Genomic DNA, 23,298 nt, shown 5'->3' with positions numbered 1-23,298 from the left:
AAACACACATTCTGAAATTTCAGATGATCACAACTGTCTTGGAGTGCTGCACTGCGTTCACACTGTGTTGCCTCCCAATGAGTGAGAGAAAAGTACACGTACTGTCACTCCAACTCCATACCCAGACTGCATACTCCGCACTACTGCTGCCACTCCCACTTGAATTATGATTTCAGTACTGTTCATGCTGATAGCAGATAGGAATGTGGTTTTGCATTAGGCTTATGTTCTCAGATTAGTCATCTGCAGGGTGCTTTGAGAGCTTGATATGACTCATTTTAAACGGAAAATTCAAACAGGCAGCCACAAACACAGTGCATACACAAAACTGTCAAAGTATGTTGCAAGAGGGAGAAGAACTGATGTCATCGCTTTTTATGGTTCAGAACACCTTCCTGTGCAGAGAGTCAGATACATTGCAGCCCCGACAAAATACAACATACAAAGTTTAATTGCATAATTCAGTTTCATATAAATGTAGTTTGAAGTGCTTTACATGAGGACAAATCATTAAACATACATATAAACAAACAGAATAAGGAATCACACATTTTTTACTCTGATGTACAGTATTTTCATATAACAGCTGGAATGTTTACACTCAAACAAATTGTTTCACCTCAGGCAGCTCCACACTCTCACTAACATGTTCCTGTAATCTCTCTTTTTCTCAGATCAATTCACAGGCCTTCAGACACTGATTGCAGGCTGCTTCTGTGGTCTTTGTCATCCCCCGTGTTTCATAAAATTACTGTGAGAGAAGTTATCTGTTTGTCTTTATTTGAGTCTGTAATGTTTTTAATGTTGTTTATTATTAAATGGATAACCAGATACAACTCACTCCCGCTGCAATGAGTGTATGATGGTCATTGCATATCAGGAATTATTGATCTGATTTCATCCTGAAAATGTCATTACTGTTATTTTTTTCTGTAAATGAGAGTATGTGTTGTCTATGTCTCATTGTTATGCCTTTTTTATTTAAAGAAGTTATATCCTGAATGTTCTATTCTACCTCCTGTCTTAATCCTAAATATATCCTTTTACTACCTCTTCTCAATTTTTATTTAAAAAAGACAAGGAAGTGGCTGAAAACAGGGTTTATCCTCAACATTGTACTATGTTTGTTCAAATATAGTGAAAAAGACAAACTCCTCAAATCAAACAAGTGACAGCTGATGTTTTCTTGTATCTTTATAGTATGTAATATGTGATAGACATGTAGAAATAATGAGACCAGTGTCTCCCTCTGCTGTCAAATGTCGGTGTTACATCTATCTACATCTATCAATGTTCATCTTTGGTGAACACAGGGATTGGAAATATAGCTGTGCATGAACATGCATTTGCTGTTGTAGGCATCAAATCTGTTCCAGTTGCACAAATGTCATGTAATGCAACCTTAGGGTTTTTTGTTTGTTTGTTTTGTTTTTTTTTTTTTGCTTTAGTTAGATGAGTTGATGTGACAAAATAAAAGATGGTACAAAAGCTCAATTAAACAGACATTAGGACAGTAAATACAGTATAAGTAATACATGCGCAAATTACACAGTATATAATAAAGACAATATAATAAATATCAACTTCATGTGTCATCAGAGAAAAAAGCAAAAACAACAAAACAATTTGAGGTTTGGGATGTGGCAGGAAGGGAAAGAGAGCTGGGAGCTGCTGTAGGAAGAGGATTGTCCTCCTTTCCTGGCAGTCCCCTTTGACTTTTGTGTGTATTTCCCCCTCAGTGTTACAAAGTCAAATTTATTAGCCTCTGCTTCCCCAGTCATACAGAAAACGTATTTTTTAGGCAGGTACCAGTCAGGCAAGCATTATTTTAAATTTTAGTCAAAATCACAAGGTGAAGATGTACATGATATCACTTAGTGTAACCATTGTAATGTTTCTGTGTAGTTATATATGAAAAATATTAAAAATTTACAATAAATTGTATTTATCCTCTCTCACTCTGCACTTTATTCCCAATGGTTTTCAATTTATATAGAAAAAGACACATGAGAGATAAATGAAGCAAAATGTTTAGACTATAATGCCAGCTGCATGAAAAAACAAATGAAAAGAAAGAAAAGACATAATGTTTCCAAAATACCTGCAGTATCCATGTTTTCCCTCTCATTACATTCAGCATGAGGCTGCTGGTAAAAAAAAGAGATGAGTCAGTTACCCACAGTAGATATCATAGTCTCGATTCCTTGGCACAGGACCTTTCCTCATTTCCACATAAGTGGAGTTCTCGGGATCATTGCTGCTAATCTAAAAACACAAGAAGAGAAAGATTTGTTAGAGTTCTCTTTTAATAATCATGTGTATCTCAAGGAGTAAAAGCAAGCCCTAGACACTGCTGGAGATTGTGCTTTTTTTCCATGCAGAGGAATTATAAAGCATGGGAGATTTCTAAAAATGGAGTCACATGCCATAAAAGGTTGCTAGAGTAGCTGCCACATGTAAGTGACACAAGAGTATTTATTTCATATGACCCTTTCTTTCAAATATTGCTCTAAAATCAGACTCTGAAAAAGCCTTGTTTTCTGAAACGTGGTGAACTGAGGCCACAGTGTTGAGATTTTTGCCCTGAACTTCTCAATCATATTTATTTTAAACTTGTAGTTTATAACTTATAACATCTTATATGTGCATTTTTACAGTAACCCTAATGAGAAGACAGAAACAAACAAACAAAAGCCACATTTTTGCTGCAGTTTGACTGTGTTTTCTCTCCATGTGTATGACTAAACACCAGTGTTCACTATTGTACTGTTATAGCCTCTACAGAACACTGATATTTAATGGACTGACCCCAACTCAGTCATGTCACAAAGGCCTTTGGATTGTGAGCCACCTGTGTTTAAAGGGAACATTTGGGGGAAATACTTGCTAAAAATGTCCTGCTACAATGTGAGCTGCAGGAGTTGGACAATAAAATGTCTGGGGAAATGAACATTCCCTTCTCCATGGCATATTGAAAAAGCAATTGGAATCATTTAAAACTTAAGTAGAGACAGTTTTTAAAGAGGGTTCAGACATGTAGTCATGATTTTTTTTTTTTTTTTTGTAAGACGCTCAATTAAACATCAAGGGCAAGACAATTACACAAGAAAATCCAGACAAACAGATACAAAGACAGAGAGTGAGAGGACAAGTGACAGACAGACAGATAGTCACCCTCAGTTTGATGTAGAAGGAAGTGATGACACAGCTGTACAGAAACATCAGGGCCAGCAGACCAATCAGCATCCACCACAACAGATGAGACTGAGCAGGAGGTGGAGGGTGGGGAACATACTTTGTCTCCCTTTGACCTAATAAAAACATGGTACAGTTATTTCAGCTTGTCACCAAAGAACACTTCTAAATCAAGCTTTGAAGAGAAAGGTAGTGCAACCACCAAGTTTAAAAATATATGGCAGATTAGTCACTTTTCAGTAGGATTTACTGGTTTGCACACACATACAGTGCCAATAATGTTTTTTGGCTGATACAGCCTTAACATTTAGCACAAACTTAAACCCAGCTCACAGTTGGATTTCAAAACATCAACAGTGAACTGAAGGAGGAATTAGGAGGTTCCACATTATAACCAGGGAGTGAATCTTAAAGGCCCTGCACACCCACACAGGTGTTTTCAGTGACTCTACCTGATTAGACCCCTAGTCAGGTGGAATTTGACTGGAGCTATGCAAGAAACTAAGTGATGTCACCAAATGCTATGAGCCAAACAGAATGATAATGATGTAAGTGAAACACCTGTGTGGGTGGATTATGGGTGTGTAGGGGCTTTAAAAATGAAATACAATTAATGTCTTAATTTTGGTGGGGTTCAATAGCAACTTACAGTAAGTTGCTCTGTAAAACTAATGCTGTTGCTTTGCCTCCTCCTGGACAACACTGATGTATAAAACTAATGTTAAAGAACAGGCCTGGTGTTATTCTACATTGCCCTTATTGTCACATTCCTATGAAAAGACCAACGCAATACTTTCAATATTTTCTGACTTCCCTAAATATAAATAATTTCCTAAAACAGATGAGCAGTGCAGTTTTTTAGCAAATGTTACTCAAACAGGAGTAAATATTGAGTTTTTTGGGAACTATTTTCTGTGGATTAATACACATATGGTGCTCTAGTGAGTATTTACAGCAGCAGGACAGTGTATGTGGGAATAACTTAACTACATAACTACAGTGCCCATCCTCATGGTGAAGGGACATGCCACCAGTGCAAAGGTAAGGCTCACTGAAGTGTTTGCAATCACTTGTAATAACAAGGAAAGTCTATGACACAGAGGAATACGCTGAATGAGTTGTTGGCTACACAAACAATACTTTTGGTCTTTTCATGGGATTTGTGGACAATAAGAAAAATATAGAATATCACCAGGCTTATCCTTTAATTTTCCTTTTTCTGCATTTCCTTAGGATATAGATGTGACATGAAAAATTCACATTGAAAAACAGTTTGTTCAGTTATCAAAAACGTAAAGGATAATAATCATCTTTTTACTACAGGAAGTTTTTCATTTAATTAAGACAGTAACTGTATGTTGTATATGAAAGGCAATACATTACATATTTCATTTTGTTTGCTTTTTTCATTACAAATCATTCACAGGGCTAAACTGACCTGGCAGTAGTCTGGTTGGTGTTCCTCTCTCAGTAAAATCCAAATCTTCTTTTTCCACCGTGATCTCACATTCGTATAATATGTTCATGGCCTCTTCCTCAATGTTGAGAATGATGAAAAGGTATTTGTTGTGATTCTCTGGATACATGACAATGTTCTTACAGTATTTTTTCTGTCCCTTCTGGCAGAGCACTGACTGTGTAGACCCTGTTCTGAGAGTTAACAACACAATATTAGACAGCGTATGTCTTCCAGCTAGAACATGTCTTTATTAATTAGAAGATTAGTTGATGAATTAACATGTAGTGGTCTTTGTGACTGAAACAGTCAGTGCCATTTGTGTCCATTCTTTTTAGTCTTTTACTGGCCTCAGACATGTTCAGAGGTGGGTGGCGTGGCACAGCTTAAACTGTTAATGCTGATAAGGTCATGCAATGCAAGCAGTCAGACCACATAACAAAAAAAAAATGCATAAACATCTATCAACTTCTCCTCTTATCTGGATTGCTTAAAGATCCTCTCCCGACAAGTTTTAGAAACATATAAAAACACTGCTTTGAATTATAATTTGTGTCTGATATGGGTTTTTCCACAGAAAAGTTCAATTACCTCGTTAAAGATTACAATTAAATTGCATTTATGCCTTCTCTCTCATTTAAAAATCCAGAATCTATGAGTTTAAGTTTAACTTCTGGATATGATGTCTCCTACTTCACTGTAAAGTTCGTTCTCAGTGTGTGTGTACTGGATGGTTCAGGTTTCCACATCACACTCGTTTAAGTTGCATATTGGACCACGACTGGCTCCAAACTACTTGTGACGTCACAGAACATGCTCGTAGGTACACATCTTAAACTTTCCACTTTCAACAGATTAATTTGAAAACAGTCTTGTATCAAACTCTGCACATACATCATTCTGCACAGTAAAGCTCAAACCTCAGTTAAAGAGGAAACATAGTGTGTTAAAAGAAACACACCAGCATGAGACAGGAAATGATGTAGGGAGAACCACAAACACTTAAAACATAGAGAAAAGAGACACAAAGAAGAGAAGATTTGAGATAAACACAAAGATGTTTACAAAGTGGAAAAGCATCAACAGTCTCCTGATGTGTGTATTGCAAACTTAGCATCCCACCATCAGACAAACATCACTAATTTAATGACACCAGGATACATACAATGATACGTTGTTGAGTCGGACATCTACCACTGTGCTCCCATTTGCGTTGTGTTCACAGCTGATCAAGGCTGACCCATCTGGGTTGACAGTCTGACTCTGGGGCTGAATCACCTTAAAACCTGATAAATCAACAGGATTCAGTTACTCTCGGGAAAGAGCTGTTAAAGTGGCATCATTAAAGTCTAACTAGGTTTTGTTTTGTTTGTTAGAGAATTCACTTCAGCAGTGAAATCACCCTGCTTAAGGATTCAAAGACAACTGAATGTTTTCATTCAGCACTTCTTTTCCTCTCCCTAAAAATAGATTGAACTGTGTCAAGATTTTCGTTCTTTATTCAGTTTGTTTATATACTCTCTAACTGCTATGTGTCAGATATAAAAATAACTACAACTTATAAATAAAAAACATTTAAATTCCCACTGATAGTTGATGGTGACAGTGAGTGAAATGGAGAGTCCTACCATTGCTCGGGAAGAGGACAAAGCCCAGATAAATAGTGAAGACGATGAGGATGTTGATGGTACAAGATGTCATCTCAGCGTTCTCTGCTCCTTCTCGCACTGTGGTTCAAAAGATTGTGGACAGGAGCTATGAACTCATCGTTCAACCAAACCACTGTTAAAACAGCATCACAAACACCTCAGTCTGATGCTGAGTTGTTTATTAGACAGGAAAAAGGAAATGTTGAGGTTGGACTATATGGCTGTTTTGACTTACTAGATATCTCTAAATCAAAGTGTTTCTTATTGTTAAATTTGGTTTCTGTGGCAGGTACTCTTTGCATGCAATTGTTCCATTTCCTCTCTTTTTAGACCACCAATTGTACATCAACTTTCTGTGCAGCAGGATATGTTTGATTTTTTTCTTTTTTACTTTTGTGGAAAATCTTTGACTTTATAACAATAGAGGCACAACATTGGTATTGGGGGCCTTTTTGAAAAATCCTTTGTTTAACACCAATAATTATTCATAAAATCCTTAAATTGTTCCAATTTTAATTCCAAGAGGCCAGAAATACTCAATGATTGCGTCAAATAATTCCACCACATTTTACTACATTCTTAGACGAAAAGGCCAAATTATTGGTCTAAGGATGTGAAACACAGTAAATGCAGTGTATGTAATTAAAATGTCTTACACTGAGAAAAAAAGTTCTCTTCTCTGGTTTCTGCTACTCAAAGCATTAAACTGACATCAGAGATGATGTCCTGGATAGTTAAGATTATGCAGACCTTAACATGAAACTGTTGACAGAGAGTTTCAGTTTTAAGTTAAATTTAAGTGCAATAAGGGGAAAACATGTTTTCTATTTGTGATTTAAGTGAACTACTCCTTTAAAATAGTATGTAAGATTTCCTTAGAAGCTCTTTAGGAAAAATCTTCATGCAACTGGTCACTGATGTGGTTTATCTGTATATATATCTGTGTCTATCCATTGTCTTTATCACTAATAAGCTTCTCTTAGAAGAGAAAAAAACCCTTTGATCAAACTTGCAGAACGTCAGCAGTCACTCCACATCCTGTTATTCAGATTGTCTGCTTCTTTGAAATCTGCTTGCGAGTGCATGACTGAAAAACCACCACATTAGAAGTGTGGTTTCTTTTCTCTGATTGGTCCATCTGAGAAGGACTTCTCTTCATGCATTTCTGCTGGCTTGGTAAATAGAGAAGATAAGATGAAGACCTAGATATCTCAAGGGCTTGTTCACTGTCCTCCTGTAGAAAACTCTGTTGAGTTTTTCTACTAAAAACTCTTTTCTACATATATTTGTTGTGTCAATATGATTTTAGACATGCTAGCAGCATGGGATGGGATGGCAATGTTTGTCCAATAACTTTTCCGCAGTGGTGGAAGTATAATTTTGAGGTACTTGTACTATATAGTATTTCCATTTAATGCTTCTTTATACTTCCACTCCACTACATTTCAGAGGGAAATATTGTACTTTCTACTCCACTGCGTTTATTTGACAGCTTTAGTTACTTTGCGGATGAAAATTCGACACAATGGATAATATAACAAGCTTTTAAAATACGACACATTGTTAAAGATGAAACCAGTGGTTTCCAACCTTTTTTGGCTTTTGACGTCTTACAAAAAGCAGTGTGTAGCCGGGACCAAAAATCAAAGATTAGAGAAAAAGTTCAAAAACTGAAAACAGATTTGTGTAACAGATCTTTGTTTTTTCTTCTTTTCTCTCTCATTAATCATCTAACGACCCCTCAGATTTATCTGGTGACCCTTTGGAGGGGCCCAACCTCTAGGTTGGGAACCACTGGACTAAACTAGCTAACTGTATATAACGTAGTTCAAACTAGCTCCACCTTCAGCAGCTACGACAGCAACATGCTGCTTACACACTGATGCTTCAGTATTAATAATCTAATGATGTCATATATAATAATATATCAGTCCAAGGGACCAAACAAGTACTTTTACTTTAATACTGTAAGTATATTTTGCTACTAATACTTATGTATTTTACTTGAGTAAGATTTTTCATGCAGGACTTATACTTGTAATTATACTTATACTTGTACTTAAGTAAAGGGTACTTCTTCCTGAGTTCTTCTTCCACCACTGCTTTTCATTTAGCGCCACTAGCAGGTCAAAATGATTCTTTCCTTATCTTTTGAAATATTTCAACGTCAACCTGATGGATTGTCACAAAATGTCCCAGACATTCATGGTAATTATTAATCCTAATGACTTTGATGATCCTCTAAGTTTTCCTTTAGGGCCACCAGGATGTTGACATTTGTGGTTTTGAGCAAAATGTCTTGAAAACTATTGGATGGATTGCCATAAAATTCAGTTTGCACATGAATGTCTTCCTCGGGATGAATTGTAATCACTTTGGTGATCCCTTAACTCTTCATTTAGCACCATCACCAGTCAAAAAATATTTTTTCCATAACTTTGGTTTATGTAAAAATACCTGCAAAATTAATGACAATCCCATCAGCCTCAGCTGTACTTTATGTTTGGTGCTAATTATCAAATGTTAGCATGCTAATGCCATACTAAGATGGTAAGCATGATAAACATTTATATCTGGTTAGCATTTAGCTCAAGTACAGCCTCATAGATTCTAGTGTGCTATGGACTGTATGTCTTGTTTTGTCTTGTTCTGTAACCAGACATGTCATGTAAAACAAACACAGTCTTACTCGTAACCCTGCTTTTTTTCAGATTTTGGATTCTTACCCCACACCAACAGTAATGTTGAGGGAGATAACCACTTTCACTTTTTAGCCATGCTAGCAGCATAGCTCTAGGGCTGGCGATGCCGGTCTGTCGGTTGGCCCACCTCCATGATCGAGACTGAATTATCTATTGGATGAATTCCCATGAAATCTTGTGCAGTCATTCAACTTTGATCCTCTGACTTTTCATCTAGTGCCATCATTTGGTCAAACTTTTAATTCGTTTTACTTTGGTTTATGACCAAATACTCCCATAACAATGATGTACTAATGTATCTTGCACAGAAGTGACATTGCTATACCAACTGCCGGCAAGCTTACATCACTTTAGTGTTCCTATTTTGCAAAATAAAAAATAAAAAAAGCCCTTGAAGTTATGATCCAAAAGCGCCTAATGTTAGCAGGGGTTCCACAAGGGTCAAACTTTGGACCTTTTTTTAAAAAAATAATTTATTAACACATGCTCTTTCTTGGCAACGTTATAACGAAATATGCTGCCTGAGCTGTACATGTCTATCTCCTGTGATGATCTCAGATCTCAGACAAGCTCTTAAATTGTAATTGATCACAAGGCCTCCAGATTTTGACAGTTGAACTAAGACAAGAATGAGGTCCTAAAAACCAGACAGGAAATTTATTCACACGGAGAGTCTCATGTCAGGAACCTGAAAATCATGTCATCCACATGCTGTAACTAGGGCAACACTGTATCACGTAAACCATATCAGAAGTTTGAGGTTTGAAGTTTTACATCTTGAGCTGATTCTGATAAAGTGATTCATGCTTTTGTCTCAAACAATTTACATAGGCTACTGTAACGCTCTCTTTGCTCAATTACCCAAATAAATCACTTCACTGGCCAAATGCGACACAAAATCCACTTCAAAATTCTATTTATCCTATTTAAAGCACTTCATGGTTTGCCTCCCAGTATATTTCTGACCTGCCCCATGATTACAGACCCATCAGACCTCTCATGTAATGGTTTTCTACCTGTACATGAAATAAGATCCAGATCTGGTGAGGATGTTTTTACTTACCTTGGTGCTGTTCTCTACCTCATGTTCAAAGCTACAACTGTAGGGTCAGCCAAACTAGAAGTCATACATAAATATAGCATTCTTCTCTACTTCTGCATTCTTGTTTCAGATCTAAAATTACATCCATACTTCTCTTCAGCTGCTTCTATAACCTATACAGCAAGCTGATATGTTTATGTATGTATCAAATGCAATTACACAAACAACATTCAGAAATGAAGACATTTATTTCAAGAAAAATATCCAACATGAATATTTACTGAACATTGCAACAGCAACAAAATGTGCACACGCAAGTTTACTATCAGTACACTTACAGTCAAGTAGCCCCTAATGCGCCTTAACAATTCAAAGCATTATATTTTCTTAGCTGGAGCATTTAACCAACTTAAACGTTGAGTGATTCAGTTTCAATCAAACAAATAGTATGTACACAGTGTTAGCTATGCAAAGAATTGTGTTTACAACAATGTAAACATTATTTTATACTTAATAAGTAAAATATGCACAGACACACAAATGTCATTTTGCTATTATCCATAAATGTGTGCAGAAATGAACCTCAAGCATAACAGAGGTGATATTAATAAACAGCCAATATTGGCACTATATTCCTCTAACCTTCCATTTAAAATCAATGGTTTTCTAATGCTTGTAGGTCAGTGCTGCTTTGGATAGGATGGAAGTGTGTTTTTCATGCAATGTTGTCACATGAAAATGCAGCAGCATCCGCTTTGTGAAACAGGCTGGCAATCTCCCTCCTCCCTCGTTCACACTGGAGAGTCTGCAAATGGTAAACACACAGTTTTGAATGATAATGATGTTTATTAGATATTATACAATGGTGAGTAACGGCTATTAGGAGAGAGAAGATGACTCACTCTGATAGCTGAATAATAGCTGCTACTACAACAACTACTAATACTGTTACTACTACTACTGCTTCTACTACTACTGCTGCTATTACTTTCAATTGGCCTGATTAACTTGGTGTAGGGCTTGGGGGCAAAACTTAGCAGCTGGACCCTATTAAACCCATTCCTCCCTCCCTCTTTGCATTGTTTACTCTTGTCCTGGTGTGTGGTAATCTGACTAAACACAAATTAACATTTGCACTGTCCACACGCGTCACTCATTTTAATCACACACAGTGGAATAAACAGTTAATCTGTAAGTAATTGGAAAGATGAATCACTTTAACAGATTATTTTTGTCTGCTGCTTGTATTAGAGGTGTTAGCAGACCACTTTATACGCCTACTCTGCAATAGTCACATAATACTTTCATTTTGATTTTTAACACTTAAATGGTTCTGGAGCTATAAAAAGCCACTTTTTACAATCCAACAATATGCTTATTTGCATAAAAGCTGGACTGCACACTGCTTGTGCTCACACTGTTCATGATTTTTTTTGTAATACTGTGAGCACACATTGATCATGTGCAATATGGTCTTAATCAGGTCAAGTTAAAATTCAGGTATTTTCAGTTTTCAGAACAGTGAGAGGGGCTATTTGATACTGTATTCACAAGTCATAACTGCCACAGCTGCTAACACTATTACTACTGCTTACAAAATAAACTAGTAACAATAAAATGTGTAACAATAATACAAAAACTTGACTTTAATGATTAACTGATACTACTTCTAAACATTAATAGTGATAACATAATTCTAATAATTTCAGTAATCATCAGAATCATAACATGAATAAAAGTATAAAAAATAATGCCCTGACCTGGACATAGATCATGATGATGAGGACAAACATGACCAGTGTCAGCAGTACAATCACGGGAACACTCACTGGTGCCATCCTCTCATAACTCTCATCAGTCTCATCATCACCTTGGTGTGTGATCTGTCTCTGAGCCTCTGGCACAGGACACTCAGAGCTGTCTGTTGATAAAGGAAATGGATGGAAAGAAAGTTGAAAAAAAATTGAAAAGCTCTGTGTTCTTTAAGCTCAGGGAGGAAACAAGCACATATGTGTCTGAATGTCAAGTGTGGGTGTCATACCTAGGACATGAATGAGTGTGCCATTGCCAGTAAATCTCAGGTATGGTGGTGGGTAGAAGACCTCTATCTCACAGTGATACACATCTGTGTCTGTTGCCTTCAGTCCGGAAACTGTCACCTCCACAGCACCCTCCCTCACCTGAGCGTAGCACAGCACCTGAAACACACAACACCAGTTTCTTAACCCTCTCTGGACCATGTTCACTCTTCATTTTCTTATAAGTCCAAAAGAAATATGGAGACTCCAAATGGGTGATATAGAAATTATTCCAAACAAGGCCAAAATTTCCAAGAATTGAAGGAAAATTATGATGATAGGAATGATTTTGGTGTCTTCTATACCCAGTGGTGCTCTTGAAGGGGAGAAATTTCAAACAAATTAATATGCCTTCATGCATGAGTAGTGTATTAAACATTCAGTTGTTTGGGTGTGTTAAGATAATCTGAGGAGGGCAGGTGTGCCGATATATGTTGGTGTTTTTATATGTCTAATTTTGTTTTAGCCCAAGCCCAAGCTTATAGTGTATTGGCCCAGCCATTAGACTCTCATCTTTACTTAACATACTGTAGCGTTTCTCCACAGGGCCTGTACCGCCCCCAAGGGGGTGTTCAGAGAACATCGGGAGGCGCCGGAAGCAGTATTGTTGAAAGGGGGGCGTTTAGGTGTTCTTGTGTTCTTGGGGGACGTTTGTGTGTGTGTGTGTGTGTGTGTGTGTGTGTGTGTGTGTGTGTGTGTGTGTGTGTGTGTGTTAATATCAATTTAGTCCTATACTCTAATGCACATTTTCACAATTTTATCATCAGTTTTCAGGCTTTTCCTATATTTTTCACAGCGTTGTCAAGTATATTTTTCTCCGTTTTATGCGCATAACTACAGTCAAATTTGAGTATAAGGCTCTGAGCGCTTCCAAAACGCGGATGCCCTACGCTCAACACTGTACCTGAACGCCTCCTGGAGCTGTGACGCCGCCCCGGTCATTTATGGTCGCGCTAGCTCTTCTCTGTCCTCTCCTCTGCTCTATTTGTCGGTGTTTGTGTTTAGGTTAGTTTGTAACGTATATTAAAATTTGGCAAATTCTTGTGAACTTAGCTGCAGGCTGATACCAGCCCTTCTCTCAACCATCAGCAGAGGGAGGAGGAGGACAGGATGAAGATTGTGACTGATGTCTGTGTTCTTCATTCTTTCTAAACGTCACTCAGTATTTTAAGGTCAGGAATGTTATTTACTTTACTGACATTTTTGATTTCTTTCTAGTGAAATATTATTGGATTTATACAGTGACTTTGCTGATAGAAACATTACTGTTGCTGCTGTAGAAAAATGTTGTTATTTAATTTTTTTTTTTTTTAAGATCATTTAAAAAACAATTCTTTAGTAATTAAAAAGAACTGAGTATTGATAAAGAACCAGGCTGACAAGTGTAGACCTGTGGATAAGATTAAGATAAAAATTTAACCATACCCGTCCCTACAGCTGGCTAGTGGCTGCAGCCTGACTATGAGAGGATGAGAAAATTGCTCTTCAAATCCAATCACTATAAGCTGGTTTTACCAATGTTTTGTGATTATTATTTTTTATTTTTGGCACACACTATGGTTTTTTTTTTAAACAAATATTGTAATGGTAATGGTCCAAAATTATGTGAAAATGCATAGTTTTTAGTCAAATAACATCAAATTTTCTTGGGGGAGGTCCCCCAAACTCCCCAACCAAAACCCCTGTGGGCCTTTGACCTGGTTACATCTGACCTGCAGGTATGATCATTTAATCAACTGGATAGCATCATAAAACAACAACAATCATACCAGCAAAATGGCGCAGAACAAGAAAAAATGCCATCAGTATTCTATTAAATACCTTAACTATGGATACATTTCTACGTATCTAGCCTCAGACTTTTTCCTTGGTTGGCTGCTCTTGTTTTCTGTTGGAACAATTAATACGAATGCTTCTTGTTTGGCACCAAATTACTGCTTTCTGATCGGCTGCTATTCATGATCAATAACAAGACCTAATTAAAGTTTGACCGTCACATTTTTAATCGTTGCATTTGTTTAACACGCATTAATATAATTCCCATTCACATGGCTTTTTTGCTCCCAAGGAAATTAATGTTAATGATATTCCAATTGTCCAGTTAAACAAATCTGTTATTTGGCATCCAATGACATGCTTTTTTAATGATATAACACAGAATAATAATCAACATTAATATTGAGGAAAGACAGTTCGCCTACACTTTAATTGATGGGGGGTGGTAAGGGATCTGAATAATGGATGGGGGGCGCTGGCCCAAATGAGAACCACTGCCCTAGTGCCACTCTAAGAACAATTTATCAGCTATCAACCCAAATTATCTCCTAATTTTAAGGGCATATTGCCACAAATTTTGCTGAACACATTCACACTCCCTGGACGATGAACCACTTTGATTTTCATCAAATAACATTTCTTCCATATGTTTTGCCATAGTTTTAGGTGTTACTGTTAGGTTAGATTGTTTTGCTTCAGGTTGGAGTGAATTAACATCCATCTGTTTACAGACTTACCTCTCCTTCTTTCTTCACATCTGCCTTTGTCAGCCCTAAGTTGAGGCTGCACGAGCAGAATTTCTGGGTGCCGTTGAGGCCTTTCAGCAGACTCACTCGGAGATCCTCAGGGTCGGGGTAGGGATATGGCAGAGTGTGGTCTTGGGAGGGTTCGCTCTGGTGATAGGAGGGTCGAGGTTGGAGAAAGCACTGGACCTGTGCCGTACCATTGGTGCTCACTACTCTGTATGGCTGAATCACCTTCACAGCTGTCAAAAGGGAAGGGTGGGTGGAGACAGTTGAGAGATGGACTGTTGTGTTTGTATCTCCTGAGAGTTTTGACCTCATGATAATAAGCTGAATCCAAAGGACAAAACATAAGACCTCTGCAGATTTACTTTTTTAGGATAGAATGGCAACTGAAGGGAGAACAAACTGACTGCAGCTACATCTGTCTGTGAAAGAGGAAGCTACAAACCTTTTAGAGCCACCTTTCAAAAATCAACATGTAATATATAATACTGTTTGTCACCCAGAGCAGCTCCACAACCACACTTCACTTCTTCTGCTTTTACAAATGGAGAAATAAGAAACAAGGTGTTGTCGTCTGACTGCACCCAGCAGCCCTGCAGTGTTCACATACTCTCCCAACACCGAACAAAACCAGATGATTCCTGAATGTAGGCTTACCAGTGGTCCAAACATATGTATTTAACACAACTTTGGAGGGACCAAATGGCAGAACCAGAATACCACGTATTCGCGACAGCTCAGTCCAGACCAGAGACAAAACTTATATCAACTCCTGATAAAATCCAAATGAAGGAGCATTATTGAGAATAGTAACCGCAATGTAATGACTGAATTTCAAATTGTAACCTTCTGCACAACTCATCACTGTTTAAGTACAGAGCATCCAGTAACCAAGCAGTTTAAGTCTCATACCACACAGTCGCAACATCACAGTGTGGGACCTTTGTTGAATGTTATCCCCCTCTCTTTCTCTCCCTCCATTTCCTGTCTGTACCTCCACTGTCACACTCAAATAAAGGACAAATGCCAAAAATCTGACAATATTAAATATAAAAAGCATCCATTCAGTGCCAGATTACAGTATGTGGTTCATAATGCCAATTCCTATATCAATTACATTACTGCCTTAATATACTGCTATTTGCACAGGGAAAATACCGTATAAGCATATTGACAATATGAATGAGAATAGGTTTGTACTGTCACAGAATGTGTTCTTTCTCATACTAAAACAAAATGAATCCAGCTGCCACATATTATTTGTGAAATTGTCATCAGTCATATCAATGTAAGTGTAGTTTTCAGCTTAAACTCACTATGTTGTGAATACAGTTTTTATCAATCAGGCTGTGGTTATGGTGACTTCAATAAGTTGTTTAGCTGAGGAATAAAATGAAGTCACCTTAGGCTAACATCAGTGTTTGTGTTACCAGAGTAGAAATGTCAAGTGTCAGTATTAACACTGGACTGTGCACTGTATTACTATCCCATAAACTGACTGTCTATCAGTATCATCCCATCAGTAAAAGCCTGTTAATACTCACCACTCCACACAGGCAGACAGAGGCTGAGGACTGTCAACACAATCCATTCCATCATAAATTGAGTCAGGACCATCCTACAGTGTTTCTATACAGCAGCACACAAAGCCACGTACACTAACAACTCACAAAACTGTGGTGAACACACACCCTCACAGTGAACAAAATTGATTAAAACACAGCAAAAATGGTGAAACTCACCTTTATATTCATAAATTTCCCTTAGCTGTCATGGAAACTGTGCCGCAGCACAGGAAATGATGATGAGGTTGTGCCGGTAACCGCTTCACTTGGTTCTCAGCTTTCCTGCAGAATCGCAGGAAAGCTGAGAACTAACTAAGTAATTTTATTTAATGAGTCTCAGTGCTATTAATAGCCTCTTTGTCTTGTAAAAAGAAATAAGCTCAACAAGCAAAAAGTTGTACAATAAACACATATTATTGTGTCACACAACAGTTAATCACATAAAAAATATTATGGTAAAACCAGGTACCCAGGCTAATGAAATTGCAATCAAAATCACTTAAAAACAACAAAACATAAACAAAAAACAAAAGTAAACCTCTGAATAAGCACTCAAAAAGAACCACTTTCTTGTATCATCATGGAAACCAAGAAAATACAGATTGGGGTGAAAATTGGTTGAGCAAGTCTATATCTTCAATTTTAATAACAAAAGAGGTGATCAGCAAACCATGGTTACAACCTTTAAATGAAAACACAACCTAAAGTTTGTATTTGAACATTTTTGGAGCCCATACTGTAGCAAAAAAAAAAAAAAAACTGTGTTCAATGTGTGTGTGTGTCTTCAGCTGATTAATGCACTGCCAAAACACTTCCACCCACAGAGGCTTTTTCATTCAACACTCTGGAAATAAAATCTACAGTGAAATAGGTTTGCATTTGCCTTCAGATGTTTCAACAGTGTTGAGTGGAAAGATTTGCTGTTTTAAGATAACTAAAACAGGTTTATATACCTCTGGAACAAATGAAATCTACTCAACATTATGGCAGATCTTTCATTATCTTTTATGAGAAACAAGATTTTTAAATTATTTGTTAATGTTCAAAATTTTATAAAAGAGAATATCCACTATAAATTCCATTAGACCACATACGATTTAGATAACATTGTCATCAAAAATAAAAATTAAAATGAAACAACTAAATTTTGTTAATTTTCTGTCTCTATGACTGTTTCACATTAAAAAAAGAAATTCTGATTTATATGTCTTGTATACCACTTTCAAATTATATATAATATGTGATATAAATGTATTTCCAAACAGCAAATCGGATCTTCTTGTGAACTTTAGGGACTCATGCATCTTTTTTGATTAAATTTTGTTTCTATTATGACATTTTCCACTCAAGCATATACGTCTTTGCTTCAGTTCACACTCCCTAGACCAAATCTGTATCATTTTGACTGTGGTGACCTAATAATATGCAGCTGACAGACAGCATTCACAGTATTTGCTACAGAGAAGAAAGGGATGTTCTCTCATTATGAGAATACAATACTGCAGAAAGCTTCTGTAGGAGTAGGTGGGAGCAGAGTGATTACACAATGCTTTGAGTGAGGTGCTGCTGTAGTCTCTCGCTATAGAAATGTAACTAATTCAGCAACAGTTTGTTTGCTACCAGCATTGAAGTATCACTTAATATCACAGGAGGATGTTGAAGACACCAAATCGGCTGCCACAGAGAGGAAAGATAAAGTGAGGCCCATCAATATCTGACATAATGTGTACGGTAATTACTGATAGTGCTGTCCTTGCCCGCCAACATGTCTGACCATTACCACAATAAAGTTTGTCCAACCACCTCCACAGAACTACTTAGCACAGTAAGATGCGTTGAACTGCCTCAAGCTTGTCAACAAAAATTTCATTTTTATTTATTATTACATTTCATACTTATTATAGGTCCACTTTCAGGAGAAAAGTGAAAAATGCAACCTTTAGACAACAGATAACATAGACGAAACTAGAAATATAGCAACTGGTACACCACTTTAAGGTAAGTGAGGGGTAAAGGGGGAACAGTGGTCCTTCATTTTATGTCATTATCATTTACAGGACATAAAAAAAAGACTTTGTAAAATGAGATGCAAATAAATTTTCTCTTTTTTGACAACTGCTGTGAGGTGATGATGAGTTAACTTGCCAAATTGTGTCTCTGACAGCTCCTCCATCTCAGAGATCAGCAGGATGGATAAATTGTCTTCTTCAGAGGCCTTCATTTGTCTTCCTTTGACAGAGTGAGAAGAGGACGCAGTATACCATGATAATGTCACATGTACTTTCTGAGGTGACACTGAGTCAGGTACTGGAAGCAGTGAGCTTATGAAGGTCAAGCACCCCTCAACATTGAGGGCCAGGGGCCTAATAATAGATCTTGATACAAAATGTTAACAGTAAACTGACAACAAATTCATGAGTCACAGCCGTACACTTGTCTCTGTGGGCTTTATCACATCATTGTGACAGTGCAGAGGAGTAAAAGCAGTTAGCAGCACTACACTGTAACATGAAGCTTTTTATTGAAAGACATAGCCTCTATTTCTATGCACATTAATATTGTGAAAAGATTTTTCAATTCACATAATCAAAACCTTCATTTACTCAAATAACTAAAGGAATGTAGATGCTGTCAATGCAGACAATTCAAGTGAAATCATCAAATCTTTATTTTTTTGATCATTGTTTAAAAAGCCGTGAAAATAAATAATGTAATTTGTAATATACAGTATATGTTGTATGTGTGTTTTGAATTTTTTTTTTCATTGCTTCCTGTATGATGTAATTAATGCAAATTTTTCACATTTGACTCTGATGGAATATTGTGAGTGACTCTTTATTTTTAGCCGTATCTATTATATCATCACAATTTTTTCTTCTTCGGAATATTAAAATCATTTTTGCAGTTACGTCTGACATACATTTAGTTCAGACCCAAACCACTTTACTGTGGAAAACAGCTAATTCTGTCAATGTGTTTTCAAATACATTGTATTGAAAGTGCTGATGTTATGACATTTGGCCTCCTCCTGACGTCACATATGTGTTTTGCCTGGAAACACTCTCTGGGGTTTAAGCCCCATTCTTACTGAAGTAACAGTCAGCAGTACAGTCTTCAGTCACCCGGAAAACAGTGGTTTATTTTTTGCTTGTGTCATTGTTTCAGTATGGTTCAGTATGAAGTTCAAAAATGTAATCAGGAGCTGTCAGTTAGTCAGTCTTGGAAATGCAATGCAAGAAGCTAGTTTCAGTGTGATTTATCTCCAATAGAGCCACAAATCTAATCTCTTTGCTTCCTGCTAATGCAACGCTTGTGTTAATTTTATCTGTATTAAGAAGATTAAACTCCCACAGCACACTCAAAAACTTTATACACTTAAAGTCACATAAGCCATGATTACAGCCATTATTATAACTAATGAATGAGAGCAACAACAGTCATACTAGCAAGTTTACAGAAATACAGTTTCTTCAGCCTACATTTTTTATAATTTCATGTCTTCTATAATAATCGACAAAAAATGCTCAATAAGGCTTTCCAAACACTGAATACCACCATTCAAATGAAGGAGAGGTCTTTGTTTTGTACATAGAGGTATATGTCATTCTGAATGTGGCCTAAGAGTCTACAGCCATGTTAGCAGCTCTGCCAGGCTGTACTTAGGCCTGAAACACCTGTTACAGTTTAACCAGTGACCATATTAACTGGCCACTTTCAGCTGAATGCGTTGTGGTTGCCCATAGTTACGGCAGCTGTGAGCTCAATGCTCACATCGGCATGATAACAGGCTCATAATGACAATGCTAACATGCTGATGTTAAGCAGGTATAATGCTGACCTGACCATGTTCAACATGATCTTAGTTTAGCATGCTAACATGCAGTAACTAGCACAGAACACAACATGCAGCTGAGGATGATGGGTCATTAATTTTACAGATTCTGGGTAATAAGCCATAGTATGGGACAAACTGAAATTTTGACCTAACAGTGACACTAGAGTAAGAGTCAGAGGATCACCAAATTCTCTAGGATTCATCTTCTGAAGACCATGAATGTCTGTACAAAATTTCATGACAATCCGTCAAGTAGTTGTGGAACCAGATGGACCGACAGACCAACATTGCCATCCCAAGAGGCTTTCCACTAGCATGGCTAAGAAGTATGTCAGACTCAAATTCACTTGACAACTTTATGACTGTGATGACTGAAAAGGAGTCTAGAAAAGATTGTGAAACCCTGATTTAGTGACAGAGAAACAAGGAATTTTGCTTCTTTTGTGAGAAAGTAAAATTACTGATTTTCCAGTCTCTCTGTACTGTATGCCATCACTCTGACAACATTGTAGTATATCTCTCACTGTCCAAGTATTTGGCCAAACAAGCATTACAAAAGACAAACTCGATGGCATTAGGGAACTAGTCTTTATCCAGTAGTGTCCTCACTAGAAAAGCAATAGCACTGATATTTCATTCAAACACTAAAATTAACTGAAGTTTATGCTTTCCTGACAAGTGACCCTTGTGTTCGCACAAACCTGTTAGGGAGCTGATCAAGGTGGATGGTTGGGCATACAAGTGTCTAACTTTGACACTGGAGACTGTGGTTTGCATCCAGTCAATGTTAGTTTCTTTTAGCCATGACCACGATCTTCCCATAACTTTAATCAAGTTGTTTTAGTTGCCTAAACATAACCAAACATTAACTAATTAACCCTGTTCAGATGTTCAGATCATGTTCAGATATGGCAACATGCTTGGAGGGGAGGATCTAACCTCACCTAGTTATTACCTCTCTGTTTTTCTACACACCAGATCAGTAAACTATTAAACAGTCACTATACACTACTGTGTGCATGGAAGCAAATTAATACTACTAAATGAACAATCCACTTCACACTCTTGTGGTGAACGCAACTTATCAAGTTCATCTGTGAACTTCTTGGCAAACAGTTGTTGCATCCAGCAGTTATGGACAGTCCTGGCACCAGAGGAAAGTAACTGGTCAGGTAGTTGGTTTCTATGGGTTGAACATACGTTAATTTAAGACTTTTAGGAGGACACCTACATGTTCTGTTGGTGTTTTCAACAGCTGCCGTCACCACGACAACCATGACACATTCCCCTGAGAGTCACTCAAGCACCTGTTTCGGTTTAACCAACTTTCAGCTGAATGCGTTGTGGTTGCCCGTATTGTTGGCAGCTGGCTCCTAAAAGCTGTATCAATTTTACTTTAATCAATCAATCAGTGTGTTTATTATCTACACCAACCATTTACGGAAGTTCAACTGAACTCAGCAAGAAGCGTTTGCCTCATAATGTTTCTTATTATGTGGGAAACAAAACGTAGCCTATAAATTGGCGGTGCAGCTATGGTCAATCTTGTGATTTTATACTGTTATCTTTAATTGGAAAGTGGCCCATATTCAACCAATTAACCTGCTTTGTCATGGTGCACACAATAAAAGTAGAGTTTGTGGCTAAATATTGTGTAAACTGTGTGGTGACATAGTCACTATTCACTGGGTTTGACCACCCTACCGTCTGTTTAACTTGTGACCATCAGTGTGGATACTGCAACAAGATTTGGCGATTCATCTCAAGCAAGCCATTTAAAAAGATTAATGTCAGAAAAATAAGTGAGGAAATGTGAATGTTGTTGGCGACACCATTTAACTTACATAATGTAATACAAAAAGTGCCAAATATATACTGTGTTGAACATACGATAATTTAAGACTTTTAGGAGGACACCTACATGTTCTGTTGGTGTTTTCAACAGGGCCTCATGGGCCCTTTTACATCATTGGGCCTGTGGCTTGAGCACCAGTAAGCATTAAAACAGTGTTGATGCTGATTTCTCCTGGGAGGGCCAAATAACTGGATGGGCAGGCCTGGCCCCCCAGAGCCTGCCCATAATGCCGGGGCTGATTATGGAGCAACATTATCATTCATTTGGAATTGTCTTTCTGTCCACCTGGTGAATGTAAGTCCAATATTCACTCGCTTTTAGCTCTGTTTTTGCTTTCTACCACTCCCAAGAGAAATATCTCTTTAGCCGCTAAATGCTCCACTATGTTCACTAGCTAGATGCTGCTGTGTCAGTCTGCTTGGTGTTGAGCAGGTTGTGTACAGTGGGTTTTTAGAGCTCTTTCTCTGTAAACGTTGCAGGCTGGACAGCTACTGTGAACAATGAGCTGAAACTCGCCATAAAGCTCCATAAAGGCGAGGGGAGCTGCAGAGTCGGGTGATAATTATCTGAAGGTGCATCACCACGAGTGATGACTCTGACATCTCCCATTGTCGTTTGATATATTGTTATTATAAAACAGGCCTTTCATTACACATAAAGAGTACATTTTTGTTGTTTCCTGAAACATGACTTGTCATCTTGTCATCTGATTGACAGTATATTTGGGGTGTGTCATTATATTTGGGGTGATGTATGTTCATGTTTTGGAGCTTCATGGTGCTTAGAGGAGGTAAATTTGTCTTCAAAGAAATTTCTCTCCTGCTCCATTTAATATCTTTGTGTCTGTTTCTAAGGGGGAAGGGGAATCACAGTCATGACATGGTCATTATTGTAGTTCGTCCCAAATCCACCTGCTGATTTTGTATTTCTCCCACCAATAACCCAGTCAGCCTCTTTTCCACATTGTGCCCAGTTTACATAGTAGTGGAACTAATGGAACCAACCCAGGATCACTGAGAATGCAACACATATTGTAAACTGCTCCAATTTTCTCCTTGATAATTAAAATTTTCTAGAAAACAAAACAAAACAAAATCTTATGCCTGTAGCATAATTTGTAAGGTGTCACAATCATCTGCTCATTTCCTGTGTGGGCATGAAAGCTGTTATTTTTAGTTATGATAATGTTTTACCACAGAGACACAATTTTCATCATCAGTTCAAAGTAAATTGACGAATGTGACATTTCTGAACTATTCAAGTTGTAATTTGACTAAGAACGAGGAAAACTTACTCATGTCTCTCCAAAACCGTTCACAGTACAGTCCCAAAGTGCTCAAAATTAACAAAAAAGATTAATTCAAATCGTGATCACAGTTAAAATGATAATAGGAAA

General features: G+C 37.4%; 2 protein-coding genes and 1 long non-coding RNA gene across 6 annotated transcripts; 1 reads left to right on the top strand and 2 right to left on the bottom strand.

Annotated features, from left to right (window-relative positions):
• Positions 1-414: 414 nt before the first annotated feature.
• Positions 415-9,113, bottom strand: LOC121907275. Of its 2 annotated transcripts, XM_042426739.1 has the most exons (6): positions 9,027-9,113; positions 6,280-6,378; positions 5,817-5,937; positions 4,634-4,845; positions 3,175-3,311; positions 415-2,265 (listed from the first exon to the last, which is right to left on the bottom strand). In XM_042426739.1, the coding sequence occupies exons 2-6, from the start codon at positions 6,350-6,352 to the stop codon at positions 2,173-2,175; spliced, it is 636 nt and encodes a 211-aa protein (XP_042282673.1). In that variant the 5' UTR covers positions 6,353-6,378; positions 9,027-9,113; the 3' UTR covers positions 415-2,172. The 2 variants fall into 2 exon arrangements, with proteins under 2 accessions (XP_042282673.1, XP_042282672.1); XM_042426738.1 differs by lacking the exon at positions 9,027-9,113 and having other exon boundaries at positions 6,280-6,446.
• A 1,202-nt stretch (positions 9,114-10,315) lies between these two features.
• On the bottom strand, positions 10,316-23,293 carry cd28 (CD28 molecule). Of its 3 annotated transcripts, XM_042425529.1 has the most exons (7): positions 16,751-17,182; positions 16,390-16,494; positions 16,192-16,276; positions 14,636-14,883; positions 12,086-12,242; positions 11,805-11,965; positions 10,316-10,849 (listed from the first exon to the last, which is right to left on the bottom strand). In XM_042425529.1, the coding sequence occupies exons 2-7, from the start codon at positions 16,399-16,401 to the stop codon at positions 10,760-10,762; spliced, it is 753 nt and encodes a 250-aa protein (XP_042281463.1). In that variant the 5' UTR covers positions 16,402-16,494; positions 16,751-17,182; the 3' UTR covers positions 10,316-10,759. The 3 variants fall into 3 exon arrangements, with proteins under 3 accessions (XP_042281463.1, XP_042281462.1, XP_042281464.1); XM_042425528.1 differs by having other exon boundaries at positions 16,390-17,182; XM_042425530.1 differs by lacking the exons at positions 16,192-16,276; positions 16,390-16,494; positions 16,751-17,182 and adding an exon at positions 23,197-23,293.
• LOC121906601 lies at positions 17,367-18,910 on the top strand. The gene is made up of 3 exons (XR_006098685.1): positions 17,367-17,909; positions 18,117-18,210; positions 18,377-18,910. It is a non-coding gene; the product is annotated as an uncharacterized LOC121906601 (long non-coding RNA).
• Positions 23,294-23,298: the final 5 nt, after the last annotated feature.

This window comes from Thunnus maccoyii, chromosome 11 (assembly GCF_910596095.1).
Source record: "Thunnus maccoyii chromosome 11, fThuMac1.1, whole genome shotgun sequence".
NCBI lineage: Eukaryota > Metazoa > Chordata > Actinopteri > Scombriformes > Scombridae > Thunnus > Thunnus maccoyii.
This window is presented reverse-complemented; position numbering and strand designations above follow the sequence as displayed.

Excerpts from the sequence above, each read along its gene's own strand:
- cd28 (XM_042425528.1), bottom strand. Across the intron at positions 14,884-16,191 it reads CTGTCTGCCTGTGTGGAGTG|CTGTGAAGGTGATTCAGCCA; the intron begins GTGAGTATTAAC and ends CCCTTTTGACAG. Across the intron at positions 10,850-11,804 it reads TCATCATGATCTATGTCCAG|ACTCTCCAGTGTGAACGAGG; the intron begins GTCAGGGCATTA and ends TACCATTTGCAG.
- LOC121907275 (XM_042426739.1), bottom strand. The coding sequence starts at position 6,352 with ATGACATCTTGTACCATCAACATCCTCATCGTCTTCACTATTTATCTG. Across the intron at positions 3,312-4,633 it reads ACCAACCAGACTACTGCCAG|GTCAAAGGGAGACAAAGTAT; the intron begins GTCAGTTTAGCC and ends TGTTTTTATTAG. Across the intron at positions 2,266-3,174 it reads CCTTCTACATCAAACTGAGG|ATTAGCAGCAATGATCCCGA; the intron begins GTGACTATCTGT and ends TTGTGTTTTTAG.